Genomic DNA, 20373 nt, shown 5'->3' with positions numbered 1-20373 from the left:
AAAACAACTGACCTGGAAAATATATCCAGGAGAGACAATTTAAAAATTATGGGCCTAACTGAAAGCCATGATCAAAAAAAGAGCCTAGACATCATCTTTCATGAAATTATCAAGGAAAACTGCCCTGAGATTCTCGAACCAGAGGGCAAAATAAATATTCAAGGAATCCACAGAACACCACCTGAAACAGATCCAAAAAGAGAAACTCCTAGAAACATTGTGGCCAAATTCCAGAGTTCCCAGGTCAAGGAGAAAATATTGCAAGCAGCTAGAAAGAAACAATTCAAGTATTGTGGAAATACAATCAGGATAACACAAAATCTAGCAGCTTCTACATTAAGGGACTGAAGGGCATAGAATAGGATATTCCAGAAGTCAAAGGAACTAGGACTAAAACCAAGAATCACCTACCCAGCAAAACTGAGTATAATATTTCAGGGGAAAAATTGGTATTTCAATGAAATAGAGGACTTTCAAGCATTCTTGATGAAAAGACCAGAGCTGAAAAGAAAATTTGACTTTCAAACACAAGAATGAAGAGAAGCATGAAAAGGTGAACAGCAAAGAGAAGTCATAAGGGACTTACTAAAGTTGAACTGTTTACATTCCTACATGGAAAGACAATATTTGTAACTCTTGAAACTTTTCAGTATCTGGGTACTGGGTGGGATTACACACACACACACATGCACACACACACACACACACACACAGAGACAGAGTGCACAGAGTGAATTGAAGAGGATGGGATCATATCTTAAAAAAATGAAATCAAGCAGTGAGAGAGAAATATATTGGGAGGAGAAAGGGAGAAATGAAATGGGGCAAATTATCTCTCATAAAAGAGGCAAGCAAAAGACTTATTAGTGGAGGGATAAAGAGGGGAGGTGACAGAAAAACATGAAGTTTACTCTCATCACATTCCACTAAAGGAAAGAATAAAATGCACACTCATTTTGGTATGAAAACCTATCTTACAATACAGGAAAGTGGGGGATAAGGGGATAAGCAGGGTGGGGGGGATGATGGAAGGGAGAGCATGGGGAGGAGGGAGCAATTTGACGTTGACACTCATGGGGAGGGATAGGATCAAAAGAGAATAGAAGTAATGGGGGACAGGATAGGATGGAGGGAAATATAGTTAGTCCTATACAACACAACTATTATGGAAGTCATTTGCAAAACTACACAGATTTGGCCTATATTGAATTGCTTGCCTTCCAAAGGGAAGGGGTGGGGAGGGAGGGAGGTAAAGAAGTTGGAACTCAAAGTGTTAGAATGAACTGTCGAGTAATGTTCTTGCCACTAGGAAATAAGAAATACAGGTAAAGGGGTATAGAAAGTTATTTGCCCTTTCAGGACAAAAGAGAAGACGGGGACAAGGGCAGAGAGGGATGATAGAAGAGAGAGCAGATTGGTCATAGAGGCAGTTAGAGTCCTTGGTGTTTGGGGGGGGGGGATAAAAGGGGAGAAAATTTGTAACCCAAAATTTTGTTAAAATGAATGTTAAAAGTTAAATAAATAAATTAAAAAATTAAAAAATTAAAAATAATAAAAATAAAAAACCACACGTGGCCATGTAGATCCTCAAGTGTGGCCATTTGACTGAATCAGAACTTCACAAATGTCCACAAATGGAATTGTTCTGTGAAATTTGGCACTGCAGTTTCCCCAACCCTAATCTGATCCATCCTTGAGATCATGTTGTCTAAAGCCAAAGATTGCTCATTCCATGGAACCTCAGAAGCACAAGAGCACAGATTCTATGACTGAGAATCTCAACAACTTAGGACCATCTAGATGAGATGAATAATCTACAACTGAGTTCAGTAGGAATAAATGTGGAAGTCTCCAGAATGACTTTTACATGGATAAAGGGGACAAAGAAGACAGGAAAATAATGTGATGTTGAAAATATGAAAGCACTTGGAAACCAAATCAGTATGCACCCAACCTTGTTCCACAGGGTGCCTTGACTTCTAACCAGCTCAGGCACACACAACTCTGCATTCTTTCATGACTTTCAGTCCTCTCTGAGTGGTCTGGGGGCCCCTGGGTCCCTGGAAGCCTTCCCTTTTCCCATATCCAGCCTCTTTTTTCTCTCTCTGTTGATTTTTCCCACAGACCCAGAAGTCTCAGCTTTCTCTCCTGAGAAAGGTCTCTGAACCCTCCTTAATGAAGAGAAACAGAAGGACTGTCACAAGATTCATGGGGACTTTCCCCTCTTCCTTAGGCTTGAGGGTTCTTCCAGGGGAAAATGTTTTCAGAAACATCCACTCTCCTGATGTCCTGATGCCTGGAGATAGAGAATCACAGAATCTCAGATTTGCAGTTAGTACTAGGAGGACTCTTCCCTCTCCAAATGCTGCCTCTGCCTCCCTCAATCCTGGCCCTGTTCTGTTCTCTCTCCCATCAGCCACAAGAAGTCCATCCTTGACCTACATTTTGACCTCTCCTTTGGTCTGTGAATGAAGCTTGGCCCCTCCTCTTGCACATACCTAATAGGGACTCTCAGGTGGGACTTCTGGAAAAGCAGGGGAGCAGCCCAGGTGCTGTGGAGGGGGAAACAACAGCTAGTAAAAGTATACAAAAGCCAGAGCTTGAAAGGCATTTAGGATCGAAAATGCTTGCTCTAGAAGGAACCTTATGAGATGTGACCATCAGAAGGCGTCTTAGAGATGTCATAGTCATGGATCCCCTGAGTTAGAGGGGATGTCAGAGAAGATCTAGTCTAAGCCAGACCATAACAGCAATGTCCTATACAATTCAGGTGACAGGTGGTCATCCAGCCTTTCTTGGAGACGCCCAGTGTGGAGGAGGTCACCTACATGCCCCAGATAGCCCATTCTGCCTGCATCAATTCAATAAACACTTATTTAACATCCATTGGGGGCAAAACATTGTTTCACAAATACTGGAGAGAATTATTCTTTTCCTTCCTGGAACTACTGCTATTAAAAACCTCCCTTAAAATCCTTAAAATATCCCTATCTGGTTACAATTTATTCATATCTGGAATTTTCCTCAATGCAAACATAATCTCATTGTTAACAATGAGCACTTTTATAGATAGTAGTAAATTCTTCACTTAGCAGAGTGCTTTTTACATAGAAAGCACGGATATGATTTGAATAATGAATCATTTGCTGCATGAATAATTTTTTATTCCTTTATTGATGAGAATAAAAGATATGACTGCGATAAGATAACCTTGCAGTCAATGATCTCACTCTATTGGAAGGAACCCATTAGCAGACAATAAATAAAGAAGAAAGTCCAGAGGGAGGGTACAAGCAATAAAAAGGAGCATAGCAGGCTCCTGTTGGGATTGGCACTTGAGCTGAACTGGGCAAGAATGTCAGGATTCCATGAGAAGGAGATGAGAAGAGAGCACCGTCCAAGAATGAAACATAGAAATAAAACTGAGAGAGGGTAGATGAAAGGTAGTGTCCTTGGAACAGTAGAGGAGCTAATTAAATTGAACCTTTGAATTGAGGAAGGACGAAAAAGTAAAATAAACCTGGAGACCATGACCTAAGAGCCATCAGAGGAACAGGAGGCACTAGGTAAACTTCACCTGAAAGTCAGAAGGAGATGATTTCAGGTCTGGTCTCTGACACAAACTGGCCTTAAGAACATGGGCAAATGCCTTATGGCTTCCATGGCTGGCAAACCTAAGACTGTGATGCCTCTTAGCATTGAGAATGGAAGTTTCCCACACCAACGAGATCAGCAAGTGAAACCAAACAAATAAACTAGGAGTGATTATAGATTCTTTTCCTGGCAGTAGGGAGCCACTGAGCCTTCTTGATTCAGGAAGGGAGTTGGTCAAACCTCTGCCTAGGTATATGTTTGCCCAGCTGTATGGAGGAGAGGGGAGACCCTCGTGCTTGGGACACCAATATGGAAGTGGTTGCAGTAGTCTAGGGCTGCATTGATGATGTCTTGAGCTAGAGTCGTGTCTTGTTTGGGAGGAGAGATGAGGATGGTAGGGAAAAACACTTGGCATCTCATTTCTGGCAAGATTTCCTGACATCAAGCCTAAATTCACCTCCACAAATTCCATTCCTTGCTCTCTCTTGTGGACTTTGGGACCAAGAAAGTTCGATCTAATCACTCCCCCACATGTCATGCCTCTAAAGAGAGCCATCAGGTCTCCATTTGCCATCATATCCTCTCAAAAAGTCTTCTCTTCTCCAGGCTTGTAGCCATCTCAATCTCTTCAGGAAATGGCCACCCTTCTTTTTACCCTCCTTAAAACACTCTCCATCTCATCAGGGTATTCTAGTGAAAGTGCAATCTCCCAGACACATTAAAAGCATAAGACTCATGACTGAGAAGCATCTCCAGATGAGCCAAAAGGGGCCCCTTCCCACTCCCTGCCAGACATTCCAAAGTGCTGGATGTGAATGAAGGAGACCTTCTGTCCCTACCTATGCAGGCAGAGCTGACCTTTTGGACAGTGTTTTCATACAGGATGGTGTCCTCACCTGGAGCGAGAGAAACCCAGACAGAAGATTTCCCATGTGTATCCTGAGACTGAATTCCATGAAGGAGTGACTCTTCCTCCTTCCCCCCCTTCTCACTCTGCAAAGAGATGAAGAGGACACAGGAGAATTGCTTCCTCCCCATCTCCCCCACAGAATGCTCAGTCAACAAGCATTAATTTAGTTCCTATTATGTGTCAGGTGTTGTGCGAAACATTGGGCAAACAGAGAAAAGCAGAAGATAATCCCTGCCCTCAAGGAGAATACTGTCCAACGGATGAGACAAGGAGAAAACTGTATACCAACAAGATACAGACAGGTTAAATGAGAGAGATAAAGAAGAGAGGGAAGGGAGTAGAACTGAAGGGAGTGAGGAAAGGATTCTTTTAAAATAATTTTTTAATATATAATTTATTTATTTTTCAGTTCTCAACATTCACTTCCACAAGAATGTGAGTTCAAAATTTTCTTCCCATCTCTCCCTATCCCCACCCCAGAATAGCATGTACCCCATCTACCTCTTCTTCCAGTCTGTTCTCCCATCTATTGCCCCCCTTCTTCAATCCCCTTCCCCTTTATTTTCTTGTAGGTCAAAATAGATTCCCATACCCCATTGTCTGTACATCTTATTTTCTAGTTGCATTTTTTAAACATCTTTTTAAACATTTTTTACATTCATTATTTTTAACTTTCTTTATTAAAGCTTTGAATTCCATATTCTCTCCCTTCCTCCCTCCCCACCTGCCCTTATTAAGAAAACAAGTAATTCAACATAGGTCATACATGTGTAGCCATGCAAAACACTTGCATGATAGTTATGTTGTGAAAGACTAACCACATTTCCCTCTGTCCTATCTTTCCGTCCATTTATTCTATTCTCTCTCTTGACCTGGCCTCCTGCAATAGTGTTTGCTTCTGATTACCCATTTCCCCAATTTGCTGTCTCTTCTATTATCTTCCCTCTCCTACTCCCTTCCCTTCCCTTCCTGAAGGGTAAAATAGATTTCCATATCCAGTTGAGTGTGTATTATTCACTCCTTAAGCCAAATCCCATGAGAGCCTTAGCTCCCTTATTTCCTCTCATCTTCCCCCTCTTCCCCTCAACTGTAAAATCTCTTTCTTGCCTCTTTTATGTGAGATGATTTGCTACATTCTACTCCCTTTCTCTTATTCCTAGTACATTCCACTCAAGGGCAAATTTTATTTTTATCTTTTTATATTTTAAAAAATTTAATTAATTTGTTTTCTGCTTTCAACAATTACTTCCATCAGTCTTAAATTTTCTCCTCCTCATTTTACCCTCCCTCCCTGAGACAGCACGCAATCTTATATGAGTTCTACACATACATTCCTATTAAAAACTTTTTCACGTTAGTTATGTTGCATAGAAGAGTTAAAAATAATGGGAGACCGTGAGAAAAATCAAACCAAAACAAAATATTACACAAGAGAAAATAGTCTACTTCATTCTGCATTCTGATTTCAGTTTTTTCTATGGATGTGGATGGCATTTTGCCCCAATACCTTTGGAAATGTTTTACATCCTTGCATTGCTGTGAAAAGTTATCAGAAACAATCCTCACACAGTGTGGCTGTTACTGTGTATAATGTTCTCCTGGTTCTGCTCATTTCACTCAACATCATTCCAGGTTTTTCTGAAGTCATTTCTTACAGTTCAATAGTATTCCATTACATTCACATACTGCAACTTGTTCATTCATTCCCCAATTGATGGACATTCCCTTGATTTCCAGTTCTTGGCCACTACAAAAAGAGCTGCTGTAAATATTTTTGTAAATATGGGACCTTTTCCCATTTTTATGATCTCTTTGGGATACAACTCTAGAAACAATATTCCTGGATCAAAGGGTATGTGCGTTTTTGTGGCCCTTTGGGTACAGTTCCAAATTGCTCTCTAGAATGGTTGGATCAGCTCAAAGCTCCACGAACAGTGAATTAGTATTCCAATTTTCCTATATCTTCTCCAACATTTATCATTTTCATGTTTTGTCATGTAAGCCAATCTGAGAGGTGTGATGTGGTACCTCAGAGATGTTTTGCTTTGCATCTATCTACTCAAAAGTAATTTAGAGCATTCTTTCATATGATTATAGATAGCTTTAATATCTTCCTCTGAAAACTGCCTGTTCATGTCCTTTGACCATTTATCAATTGAGGGATGACTAGTATTCTTGTACATTTGACTCAGTTCTCTATATATTTTAGATATGAGGCCTTTATCACCAGCACTAGTTGTAAAAATTCTTTCCCGGTTTTCTGCTTCCCTCCTAATCTTAGTTGTATTGGGTTTGTTTGTGCAAAACTTTTTCAATTTAATGCAATCAAAATATCCATTTTGCACTTCATAATGTTCTCCATATTTCATTTGGTCATAAATTTCCCCATTCTCCAAAAATCTGACAGATATACTATCTCTTGCTTCCCCAATTTGTTTATAGCATTAGTTTTTATACCTAGATTATATTTCCATTTGGACTTCATTCTTGCATAATGAGCCAGGCATTGGTCTATGCCCAGTTTCCAACATATTATTATCCAGTTTTCCCAGCAGCTTTTGTCAAACAGTGAATTCTTACCCCAGAATCTGGGGTCCTTGGGTTTATCAAACAGTGTATTGCTATATTCATTGACTACTGTGTCTTGAGTACCTAACCTATTCTACTGCTTTACCCCTCTATTTCTTAGCCAGTACCAAGTGAATTTGGTGATTGTTGCTTTATAATACAATTTGAGATTTTGTACAGCTAGGTCACCTTCCCTAGAATTTCTTTTCATTAGTTCCTGTGATATTCAGGACCTTTTATTCTTCCACAAGGAGTCTGATATTATTTTTTCTAGCCTCAGAAAATAATTGTGTGGTAGTTTGATTGGTATAGCACTGAAAAAGTAAATTAATTTGGGTAGAGTTGTCTTTTTTATCATATCAGCTCAGCCTACCCACCAGCAACTGATGTTTTTCCACTTATTTAAATCTGACTTTATTTGTGCAGAAAGTGTTTTGTAATTGTGTTCATACAGTCCCTGGGTTTGTTTTGGCAGGTAGACTCCCAGACATTTTATAGTGTCTACCATAGCACTGAATGGGATTTTTCTTTCTATCTCTCACTGTTGGACTTTGTTAGTAATATACAGAAATGCAGGTGATTTATCTGGGTTTATTTTATAACCTGAAACTTTGCCAAAATTGATTATTATTTCAAGAAATTTCTTACTTGATTCTCTAGGATTCTCTAAGTATATCATTTGCAAAGACTAATAATTTAATTTCTTCTTTGCATGTTCTAATTCCTTCAATTTTATTTTCTTCCCTTATTGCTAAGGCTAACATTAACTAACAATAAAGCTAACATTGAATAGCAGTAGTGAAAATGGACATCCTTGTTTTATCACTGATCTTATTGGAAATGCATCTAGCTTATCTCTATTGCATATAACGAGGCAGCTAGGTGGTGCAGTGGATAGAACACCAGTGCAGGAGTCAGAGGGACCTGAGTTCAATTCTCACCTTAGACACTTGACACTCACTAACTGTGACCTTGGGCAAGTCACTTAAACCCAATTGCCTCACTCCCTTAATTTCTCCTCTAAGAATTTGGATGCTATACCATTTGGGGTATGTATGTTTAGTAATGATATTGCTTCACTATGTACTGTACCTTTTAGCAGGATATAGCTTCCTTTCTTACTCCTTTTGGTTAGATCTGTTTCTGCTTTTGCTTTGTCTGAGATTAGGATTGCTACCACTGCTTCTTATACATCAGCTGAAACATAATATATTCTGCTCCAACATTTTCCCTTTACTCTGGTGTATCCCCCTATTTCAAATCTGTTTCTTGTACACAACATATTGTTGGATTATGGTTTTTGATCCATACTGCTATCCACCTCCTTTTTATGAGAGAGTTCATACCATTCACATTCACAGTTATGATTACTAGCTGTGCCTTTCCCTACATCCTATTTCCCCCCTTTTATGCTTTTAGCTCTCCCTTTTCCCTTCTCCTCCACAACAATTTTATTTTTTGACCACCACCTTCCTCAGTATTTCTTCCCTTCTATCAACTCCCTTCTCTTTTATTCCCATTTTCTCTTACTTCTTCCCTCCCTTTTAGCTTCCCTCCCTTTTCTTTCTCCCTCCCCCCTTCCCCTGCCTATAGAGCTAGTTAGATTTCTGTACTTCACTGAGTTTTTTGTTCCCTCCTTGAATCAAATCAGACGAGAGTAAATCTCAAATAGTTCTCATCTCTCTCCCCTCTTTTCCTCTACTGTAATATGTTTGTGCCTCTTCCTGTGATGTCATTTACCTTTTTCTGCCTTCTCCTTTTCACATGTCCATTATAATCCCTTTGCATCCTTAAATGACATTTTTTATCATCACATCACTTAATTTATACCCACTCCCTCTATCTATGTATATCTCATTTACGTATCACAATAAATATACAGTTCTCAAGATTAACAAGAATCATCTTCCCTTATCTGGATGTAAACGGTTTGCCCATATACAATAACAAGTTTTTTTTTTTCCCATTGTTTACCTTCTCATGCCTTTCTTGTGTCTTGAATTTGAAGATCAAATTTAAATTGAACTCTGGCCCTTTCATTAGGAAGGTCTGGAAATCTCTTATTTCATTGAATCTCCATCTCCTTGCCTGAAATATTGTGCTCCATTTTGCTGTACAATTGATCCTTGATAGTAATCCAAGCTTCTTTGCCCTATGGAATATCATATTCCAATCCTTCTTGTCTTTTAATGTAGAAGCTGCAAGGTCTTGTGTGATCCTGAATGTAATTTGTTGTATTTGAATTGTTTCCTGCTGCCTGCTTGAAGTATTTCCTCCTTAACTCGATAGTTCTGGAACTTGACAACAATATTACTTGGTGTTTTCATTTTGGGATCTCTTTCAGGAGGTGTTTGGTGGATTCTTTCAATGACTATTTTGCCCTCTGAATCTAGGACCTCAGGGCAGTTTTTCTTGATGATTTCGTGGAAGATATTGTCCAGGCTCTTTTTCTCATCATGGCTTTCAGGCACACCAATAATTCTTAGATTTACTTTCCTGGATCTATTTTCCAGGTCAGTTGGTTTTTCAATGAGATATTTTACACTTTCTTCTATTTTTCATTCTTTAGATACTGTTTGAATGATTCTTGATGTCTCACAGAGACACTAGATTCTACTTGTCCAATGGTATTTTATAATAGATTGTTTTCTTCAGTTTACATTTGCAACCTCTTTTCCATTTGCACAGTTATTCCTTTTAAGGAATTACTTTCTCCAGCTCAATTTTTTAATTCCTTTTACGTTTGTCCAATTTTCCTTTGTAAGGAACTTTTCTCTTCAGTGAATGCATTTTTCATATTTTTGAAATCATTGGCTAATTTTTCTTCTACCTCTCTAATTTCGCATTTAAAATCTTTCTTGAGATCTTCCAAGAACACTCATTGGGACTGAGACCAGTTCATATTTTCTTCCGAAGTTTCAGTTCGAAGTACAGTCTCAATGCTGACCTCTTCAGTTTCATGTTTTGGTCCTTGTCCCCATAGTAAGATTTTATGGTCTTTTCTTTTCTAGTTTGCTTCCTGCTCATGATATTACCTTTTTCTTTGCTTTAAATGTCGATTTCTGCTTCTGGGGCACAGAGAACTCTTTCCCATCTTTCTTGTGATTGGAACTTGAGTCTTTGTGTATTGTAGTCTCTGGTTCTTTCAGCTAGAAGCTAGAATGCTGCAGCTTATCTGGTGCTGGGATGACTTGAGTGCCAAAGCAGAGGCCAGGTGAAGTGTTTCTGAGTTTCCCAAGAGTTACCCTGGAGCTTGTTGCAGGAGGTGTGGGGGAGGGTTGATCTGGTCATAGAAGGTCTCCTCTCCTGAACTAGAGCACAGGTAGGGTCAGTAGTTGGTGAACCCCCTTCTACACTAGTGTCTTCCTGATTCCCCTGACTGTGTTAAGGCATGACTGGTGTCCTTGTGTTGGTGCTTACTGGCTCTCCCACCCTTTGGGGCTCAGTATCTCCTCCTGATTTGCTGAGATGGGGCTGTCTGTGACAGCTCTGTTCCTGCACTGGTCACAGAAAGAGGGATTCTCCCATTTGTGATTTTCCCAGCCTCACTGGCTAAAAGTCTTATTGCCCCTTCAGGTAATCCCACTAAATCTGGGATTTTTCCTGGGGAAATATTCTCTGGATTTTTCAAGGTCAAAAAGGGGAGGGGGAGAGCATTTACAGATCACTCCACCATTCTGGCTTCTGGAATTTCAAGTGGGTGACTTACAGACGTTTAATCTGAAGGCTGATAGTCTCAGGAGCAGCTGCTGCTGTTATCAGGGGTCCTGCTGTCCTCTCTCATTCAGTTGCTCAGTAGAGTATTTTAATATTTGTTTCTCCCTGCAATTCTAGTACATCAGGGCAGTTTTCCTTGATAATTTCTTGAAAGATGATGTTTAGGCTCTTTCTTTTATCATGGCTTTCAGGTAGTTCAATAATTTTTAAATTGTCTCTCCTGGTTCTATTTTCTAGGTCAGTTGTTATTCCAATGAGATATTTCACATTGTATGCTATTTTTGCATTTCTTCACTTTGTTTTATAATTTCTTGATTTTCATAAAGTCATTAGCTTCTGTCTGCTCCATTCTAATCTTTAAGGAATTATTTTTTCAGTGAGCTTTTGGACCACCTTTTCCATCTGGCCAACTCTGCTTTTCAGGGCATTCTTCTGCTCTTTGGCTTTCTGGATCTCTTTTGCCATTTTTGTTAGTCTGTTTTTTAAAGTGTTATTTTCAGCATTTTTGGGCTCTCCTTAAGCAAGCAGGTGACTCGTTTTTCACAATTTTCTTGCATCACTGTCATTTCTCTTCCCAATTTTTTCTCTACTTCTCTTACTTGATTTTCAAAATCCTTTTTGAGCTCTTCTATGGCCTGAGACCAATTCACATTTTTCTTGGAGGCTTTGGATGTAGGAGCTTTGACTTTGTTGTCTTCTGTTTGTATGTTTTGGTCTTCCTTGTCACCGAAATAAGATTCCATAGTCTGATTCTTTTTCTGGATTTTCCTCCTTTCTCAGTCATTTACTTGATTTTTGAGTGCTTTATCACAGTTTTTCTCTGTTTCCAGTGTGGGTGGGGGGTGTAGTGGCACCCACTTGATCCCTCCACAATCTGTGAGCCTAGAGCTCCAGAAACAGTGGCTGTAGCTGCTGCTGCCCCTGATCCTGCTATGGCTGCCCCAGGTTCCTCTGCCCCTTTTCCCCTTTGCTGCTCTGCTGTTGGGACTGGACCATTCTACCCTCTGACACAAGTCCTACAGGTTTTTTCCAATGACCTTCCAATTTGTCCTCAGCGTTTTGATGAAGTGTAGAAACTGCCACAGATGCCTGAGATTCAGGTCCCTAGGGCCTGCTTGATCCCTTCTCTGCTGGTGTGGCACACACTGGATTGTGCTCTGCTCCCAGTCTGGCATGATAGATACTTCCTGGCAACTTTCCAAGTTGTCTTGGATTGGAGATTCGCTTCATTTCATTATTCTGTGGGTTCTGCAGCTCCAGGATTTGTTTAGAGCCATTTTCAACAGGTATTTGACTGGATTTGTGGGTAGCACTCTAGAAGGTCCGTGGTCTTACTCCATCATCCTGGGTTAGCCTGTATGATGATTTCTAAGAATATTATGGGAGACAGGGAAGCAAATCTCCATTTTTACCATGGAGAAAATATCAGTAAATGGACTGACATTTATTGCAGTCTGACCACATTCCGTAGAATGAAGTTCTTTCTTTTCATGCCATCTCTGAATTCACCATGAAAAACTAGCCACCTTAATGGACCCAAGCACTTCTTCCTGACATTTCACCTTTGGCCAACCCAAAAAACTTATACTCTTATGGAAGAGAAAGGTCACTTACTAACCCCCTTGATTCTGATGTCCTTAGAGTCTGATGAGTGGGTCACATTGTTCTTTACCAAACATGTATACTTTCCTGAATCTTTTCAAGATACATTTTTTAATGATGTAGATGTCATCAAAGAATTCAGAGTTCATGGTGCCACTGACTTGTCATTCATATGGCGCAGATGAGTAAGACTCAATGTGACATTATATAAGGCAAAGGACCATAGACTACAACCAAGGGTCAATTACCCCCCAAAACTGAGCATAATATTTCAGGCCAGGAGACGGATATTCAGTGAAATAATGGATTTCCAGATCTTCCTGCTGAAAATACCAGAGCTCAACAGAAAATTTGACCTTCAAATACAAGTTTAAAGAGAGGCCTAAAAACATAAACAGGGATAAAAAACAACCTGTTATTCAATACAGGCAAACTGTTTACATCCCTAGAAAGGAAGATAATACTTATTAATCTTGAGAAATGTTTATTTATTATGATATTTAAAAGGGATATATATATATATATATATATATATATATATATATATATATATATATATATATATATATATATATATATATATATATATATATATATAGACAGAGGGAGTGGGTATAAACTAAGTGACATGATGATAAAAATATGATTAAAGTGTGTGAAGGGATTATAATGGGAGATGTGAAAAGGAGGAGCCATAAAAAGATAAATTACATCACAGGAAGACGCATAAAACACATGACAGCAGAGGGAAAGAGGGGAGGAAGATGAGCACTGTTTTAGATTTACTCATATATGATTGGGTTCAAGGAGGGAACAACAAATTCGGTAAAGTACACAAATCTAAGTAGCCCTATAGGCAGTAGCAGGAGAAAGGGGAAGGAAAAGGGAAGGGAGGCTAAAAGGGATGGAAGAAATTGTAAGGGAAAGGGGGAAACAAATGGGGGGGGCTGACAGAAGGGAGCGAAGATGGAGGTTGGTGGTGGTCAGAAATTAAAACTCTATTGTGGAGGGGACAGGAGAAGGGAGAACTAAAGACATAAACTGGGGAAAATAGGATGGAGGGAAAGACGCAGCTAGGAATCATAACTGTGAATGTGAATGGAGTGAACTCTCCAGTAAAATGGAGGCAGATGGGAGAATGGATTAAAAACCATAATCTAACAACATGCTGTTTACAAGAAACACATTTGAAATGGAGTGATACACACAGTGTAAAGGTAAAATATTGGATCAGAATATATTGTGCTTCAGCTGATGTAAAAAAAAGCAACGGTAGCAATCCTAATCTTAGGCAAAGCCAATGCAGAAATAGATAAAATCAAAAAAATAGGGAAGGAATCTATGTCTTGCTAAAAGGCACCATAGATGAGGAAGCAAGATCATTACTAAACATATATACTCCAAGTGGTATAGCATCCAAATTCTTAGAGGAGAAGTTAAGGAAATTACAAGAAAAAACAGACAGCAAAATAATACCTGTGGGGTGCCTCAAACTCTCCGTGTCTTAATTTGATAAATCTAACCTCAAAATAAACAAGAAAGAAGCGATAGATGTGAATGGAGCTCTGGATAAAGTAGATATGATAGATCTCTGGAGAAAACTGAACAGGAGTAGAAATGAATATAGCTTTTTCTCAGTGGTACATGGCACATACACAAAAATCAACTGGGGCATAAAAACCTCACAACTCAGTGCAGAAAGGCAGATATAGTCAATGCATCCTTCTGAGATCATAATGCAGTGAAAATTATGTATAATAAAATACCATGGAAAGATAGACCAAAAACTAATTGAAAAGTAAAGAACCTAATCACAGGGAATGAGTGTGTTAAACAATAAATCATAGAAACAGTTAACAACTTCATTCAAGAGAATGCCAATAATGAGACAACCTGCCAAAACTTATGGCATACTGCAAAAGCAGTTCTTAGGGGAAGGTTTATATCATTGAACAACTACATGAATGAAATAGAGAAAGAGGAGATCAATGACCTGGGCATGCAGCTGAAAAAGCTAGAAAAATAACAAATTGAAAATCCCCAAGTAAATATCAAATTAGAAATACTTAAAACCCAAGGAGACAGTAATAAAATTGAAATTAAGAAGACTATTGAACTAACAAATAGAAGTGAGTTGGTTTTATGAAAAAAAAACAATAAAATGGATAAACTGTTGGTCAATTTGATTAAAAAAAGAAAGAAGAAAATCAAATTACCAATATCAAAAATGAAAAAGTTGAACTCACCTCCAATGAGAAGGAAATTAAAAACAATAATTAGAAATTACTTTGCCCAACTATATGCCCATAAATTTGACAATCTAAGTGTGATGGATGAATATTTAAAAAATATAAAATGTCCAGATTAACAGAAGAGGAAGTTGAATACTCAAATAATCCAATCTCAGAAAAAGAAATTGAACAAGCCATCAATGAACCCCCCAGGAAAAGTTCTCCAGGGCCAGATGGATTTACAAGTGAATTCTATCAGACATTTAAAGAACAGTTAATTCCAATACTATATAGACTATTTGGGAAAACTGGTGAGGAAGGACTCCTACCAAATTCTTTTTATGATACAAATATGGTTCTGATACCTAAACCAAGAAGAGCCAAAGCAGAGAAACAAATTTATAGACTAATTTCTCTAATGAATATAGATGCAAAAATTTTAAATTAGATGTTAGCAAAAAATAACATAACAACTTATCATGAGAATAATGCATTATGATCAGGTAGGATTTATACCAGGAATGCAGGGCTGGTTCAATATTAGAAAAACTATCAGGATTATTAATCATATCAACAATAAAACTAACAGAAACCATATGATTATCTCAAGACATGCAGTAATTGCATAGGTCAAAAGAAATGATGGGGTAGACCTGATCATGACATAACTTCAAAAACTGAAACAGTCAAGAGATATCTTAAAAGGAGAAATTATCTTATACAAATCAGGTAAGAGAAGAAGCACTGACACAGAGGAATTAGAGGGGGTAGGAAAGTTGTTAGTTTTGGAAACCTACTTTCATGGGGAATGGGTTTAACAGAGAAGAGTATGAACATCTTCTAAATTTAGAAGGAAATGAAACACTAAGAGGATAGGGAAGGGGAAGAAGGTAAGAGAGGGATCTTTGGAAAGGAGAGTGAGGAAATAGGTAAAAGGGGGTATAGAAGGACATTTGGATTTATCGGAATGGTAGAATAAAAGAACGATCATTGGAAGGGGGATAGTTTAAGTAATAGGAGGGCAAGGTAGCTAACAGAAGTAAAGTAGAGGAGTCAGGAGGGATAATAAATGAGATCTATATAAATATAAAAATGAATATTAAGATTTGAATCTGTTAGGGAAAAATATGTGAGCATGTATATATGTATGTATCTGTGTATATGTGTGTATACATATATGTATATATATATGTATGCTTAATTGCAGTGTGGGGGAGGGGGGGAAAAGAACAAAATAAAAAGTACAACCAAAAAGAAATCCTGAAAGGAAGCAAAGACAGATGGACAGATCTCAAAGCCATGTGTGGTATTTATTATATAGGCTTTCTTGAAATGGAAATTTATTTCTATATATTTTGAATCCTCTCTTGTGTTCTGCTGTGCACATGAAATGTTTTTCTTTTCTTACGTATTTAAGCTTTGATATGTACAGTTATAATATGTTTCTTTTCACATTATGCATTTAAGTTTTAATATTTGTCTAAAATGAAAAAAATAAAAGCATCCTTCTAGAAGGGGTCCCTGGACTCCACCAGACTGACTGCTCCAGGGCTCTTTGACAAAAGAAAGGGAAACTATGTTGATTAACATCATTCTGCTCCCCAGTTACTCCCTTAAGTTACTGTGCTCCTACCTAACTGTGGTTCCAGGAAGTAGTTAATGCACACATTATGATTCTGGGCCTTTTTTCCTCTCCATATGCTGACAGTTACTTCCTCTGTGCCTCAGTTTCCCCAGGTGTAAAATGAGGCAATAGGAGTGAGGCTTCTAGGTCCCTTTCATCTCCAAGTATATGATACACTCCAGGATTCTCACACATTATGTTACAAAGGAGAAAATGGAGGTTCAAAGAGATGGTGAGATTGTTCAGACAGAGAGTGACTTCTCCTGTTCCCCCACCTGAGCTCTCTCCCTCTTTTCCTGATGGTCCTTCTGGCCCTTTCCCAGACCAGACACCTGAGGGATCAAAGCTGGCAGAGGTCAGAGGACTCTGGATCTCCGTCTGGAAGGGCTTTCTCCATCATGTAGTGCACCCACTTATTTTCCCAATGACAGAAACGGAAGCTCCTCAGAGTCGAGTGACTCTTACATGGTCCATTGGATAACAACAGACATGGGGTTGGAATACTGGGTCCTGGCTCTGAAGCCTGGCTCTCTTCAGCACATCCCACATTCTGTCTGTGCAGGAAGCTATCTCCCTATTGATATGGGAGCAATTGGCAGAGGGACAGCCCTGAGCTCAGAGCCACTTTTCTTTGAGTACCCCCTTCCTTATGTCTCTTAGGGGGATGCCCTGGGGGCCCCATGAAGCCTTATTTGCAAACCCAGCCTCCTTTCCAAATCAGAGCCCCTGCCAGGGGTGGGCTCCGTTTGGGCGGGTTGGCCTTGCTCCCTTCCATAAACCTCCCCTGGAGAAGAGCATAGACAGAGCCCTTCATGGGGAGACCTAGGTCATCCACTGCTTGGGGAGGCTTGGGCTCCCACAAGATCCTTGCAGGTTTGAGTCTTATGCACTACGACTGATCAAATGAGATGACATTTGTAAAGAACTTTGCATGGTGCCTGTTAACATGGTGCCTGCACACAGTACGCACTCAATAAATGCTTGTTCTCTTCCTCTTCCCCTAGTACAGCTTCTCTTCCTTGTTAGCCCAGCTGGGGACACAAAGAGGTCAGCAGATTCTCTTTGCCCCAGGAGAGACATTGCAGCATCCCCAAAGGGCTCAGTAACCTTGTCTGGGATGAGACCTAGGGTAGGCCAACAGTCTGCCCTGTCTGAACAGAAGAGAACCTGAGAGGGCGGGGGACACCTGGTCCAAGATCCCTCAGCATGCCTGATCAATGGTTATCTAGCCTCTGCTCATCCATGACCTTATCAGTGTTCAGGACTCTGTTTCCTTTGTGGACAGCTCTACTTGTGAGCTCTCCCTTATGCTGTGTGATATTGTCCCTCTGGGACATCCCTGCTTGGGTCCTAGCTGTCCCAACAGGAACAATGTCCTGTTGTTCACTGACCTGCTTCCCCAGAAAGGTCCTTAAGTGGGTAGTCAAGACTGGAGTTGTGTTGGGCCCAGCTGGAAAGGGAGTGTCAGTGACTGTCCCTATCCTCAGCAATGTTCCCTTCTGCCTCAGAGACATTGAAATGTCTTGGGACAGGTGAACTTCAGGACCGTGTTGCCTGCCTCAGGCACAACTGGAGGGGCCTGGTGCCTCCTCCTGAGGCCTCAGTATACCCTCCAAGCTTCATGGTATGGACTGAGAAAGCTGGGAGCAAGAAGGAAGTTATCTCTCAAATTCTGACTGTCCTCTCCCAACCACCTTTATCTCCTAAGGAGGTTCACAGTCTGTCTAAAAGACTCTATCTAGGCTTGGGGCTTGGACAAGATAAGAGAAAATGAGTCAGTATCAAGCTGATCCCCCCTCCTCCAGCACATTCTTTGTCCCTCTAGCCCTCAGACTTCCTAGAATTACTTAGCCCCTCTAAGGGGCTCTGAGCTTAGCCTATCTCCCACTGGAATTTAAGCCTTGGGGACAAAACTAGGATTACAAATGATCCCTGATCCTGGTCAAATCAGCCTACCTTGCCCCTGCCTGACTTGGGCCTCCAGGTACTTCCGGGCTAATCTCTCCTAGACTACTCCTGGTGCTGCCAGGAGTCTTGTTCTACATTCTACTGCTCCTTGGGCAGGGGGCTTAGGAGAAGGCTCTAAACCCAGACTGTGGGAGGGAACTGGAGAGATGACAGAGCCTATGGGAAGGGCAGCACTTACCATTCATGGCAAAATGTGCTCGTGCACTTACTTTCAGAAAGTGTATGGGATTAGCAAACTGTACAATGTGGTCATCAGCGTCCTTGAGGGTAAGGTTGGAGATGAGCAGGGAGCCATTGGGGAAGATCTTCTGTAGGGTGTTTGTTGTTCTCTGATATCCAGTAGTAACATGGTAGAAAGCGATCTGGTGGGAGGATTCTATTGTGATTCTGAACCAAGTGTAGCTGGGAGGCTGCTCTGAGGACCTCTGGATGTCCAAGATGACGCTGCTGCCCACTGTCCCATATGGAAGTTTTGCCACAACACAGAAGGAAGCATGTTGGGCAGATGTTGGCTGGATCCAGCAGCTGAGGATGGAGGCTGAAGCGGGAGGAAGGAGGCAGAGGTCAGCAGGATCCTCCTACCCTCCTGGGAGGACCACGTCACTGAGCTGTCCCCAGGTAAAGGGAGGGGGATGCTGAGTCTGCCCCAGGGTCTGCTTGGGGCTCAGTGGGTTATAGTTAGAGGGATTCATGTGCCTAAACATCTTTGTATCAGTCTCTGTCTCTGAGAATTTAGTCTTTAACACGTTTTACACTCCCTCCATGAACTTGATTCATACATGACCTGCCAGTTTGGAAGGCAAGACACTGAAGGAAGAAATGAATGAAAAAATTATTGTGGCTGAAGACAGAAATCAGGTCTTAGACCTTGATCAAACCTTAGAGAGCAACTGAGTCAAACACCCTCCATTCACAGAGGAGGAAACTGAGACCAGCTTTGTGCAATCAATTTGACCAGTATTAAATAGGAAACAGCAGAGGCAGCATTTGAAGCCAAGTTTTCAGACCAAAAACCAGGGAGGGCCTTTCTCATTAAAATCTAGGTGCCTTTTAAGGTTGGCAGTGAAAGTCCCAAACAGCTTTGGGAGGAAGGTGGTGTTTCAGGTAAACACATGCTAAGAGAGGTAAATGAGCTGTCCATGGTCACAGCAAGTAAACACCAAAGCTGGGATCCACACCCAGATTTCCTTTGGCTGTAAAGCCTCCCTTAGCCTCTTCAGAGGCTGCTCAGCTCCAGAACTATGCCTTGCCCTGTTTCAGGATTGAAACCTGGATTGGTAACCCTGAACTGTTATTTTCTTTCTGCTCCTGGCTCAGCAAAAACACCCCTGGTCAAGTCTACAGAGACTGTCTCTGGGGTAGACCCCCTTGGACCAGTCTCCTTGCTCCTGCTCCTTATATTGATTGATTGGTCTTTATCTCAGCTAGAATCCCCCAAGCTCCCTGAGCTGTCCTGGGCTGCAGAAGAGCTGGTGTCTCACCTGTGAGCAGGAACCCCTTCCAGGTTCTGCCCTCACTGTGGGGAGCTTCTGAAGGACTCTTCATTGGTCTCTGCTGTCCACTGTGTGACCACCTTTCTCCTTGCCAGGAATGTCTGTCTTCCCTTCCTGAGCTGTGTCTTCTCTTTACAGAGCCTAAGTGCAGATGTTGGAGGTGAACTTGCTGGGATGCAGACTCAAGCAGTCCCTGCATGTAGCCTAGACCTTTGTCTGCTCTGTCTCCTTCTCCTTCTCTCGAAGACTGAGTTCTCTCTCCAGGTCTAGAGCTCCTCTATCTGCCAGGATCACATGAGTCCCACAGGGCGGGGACTGGACCTCTGACTTTTTTTCCTTTGCCTCTTTTCTTCTTCTCTTTCTTCCCCACCCAGTTTCAGTGGTTTCCTGTCTTCCCGGGGAGCCCCTCCCCTGCACAGATCCCTCCTACTATCCATGGAGAAGTGGCTCTGTCCCCAAGGGGAATAAATGTCACTCAGTATTACCTACTGTGGATTTCTACTTCTACCTGACCTTCCCTCCCAGAGTTGGTTGGTTGGTTAGTTGGTTGTTGTGCTTCGTTCTTGAAGAGGATCCAAATGACATCACCACGATAAAGTGAAATTTCACTAAGTCTGACTGTGGCTGATCAGAGCAATATGAGCTCGGAATGTTCTACCACAAATT

The 20373-nt window shown here is 40.8% G+C and overlaps 1 protein-coding gene across 1 annotated transcript in view; it reads right to left on the bottom strand.

Moving 5' to 3' along the window:
- Positions 1 to 19947, bottom strand: part of LOC140507438 (cell adhesion molecule CEACAM8-like) — a 54852-nt gene extending 34905 nt beyond the window's left edge. The window contains 1 exon segment of the mRNA XM_072615527.1: positions 19696 to 19947. Within this exon segment, the coding sequence (XP_072471628.1) occupies positions 19696 to 19906 (211 nt within the window). The 5' untranslated portion in view covers positions 19907 to 19947.
- Between the last annotated feature and the right edge of the window lie 426 nt (positions 19948 to 20373).

Source organism: Notamacropus eugenii, chromosome 5 (genome assembly GCF_028372415.1).
Source record: "Notamacropus eugenii isolate mMacEug1 chromosome 5, mMacEug1.pri_v2, whole genome shotgun sequence".
NCBI lineage: Eukaryota > Metazoa > Chordata > Mammalia > Diprotodontia > Macropodidae > Notamacropus > Notamacropus eugenii.
The sequence above is the reverse complement of the archived record's forward strand: the minus strand, read 5'-3'. Positions and strand labels throughout refer to the sequence as shown.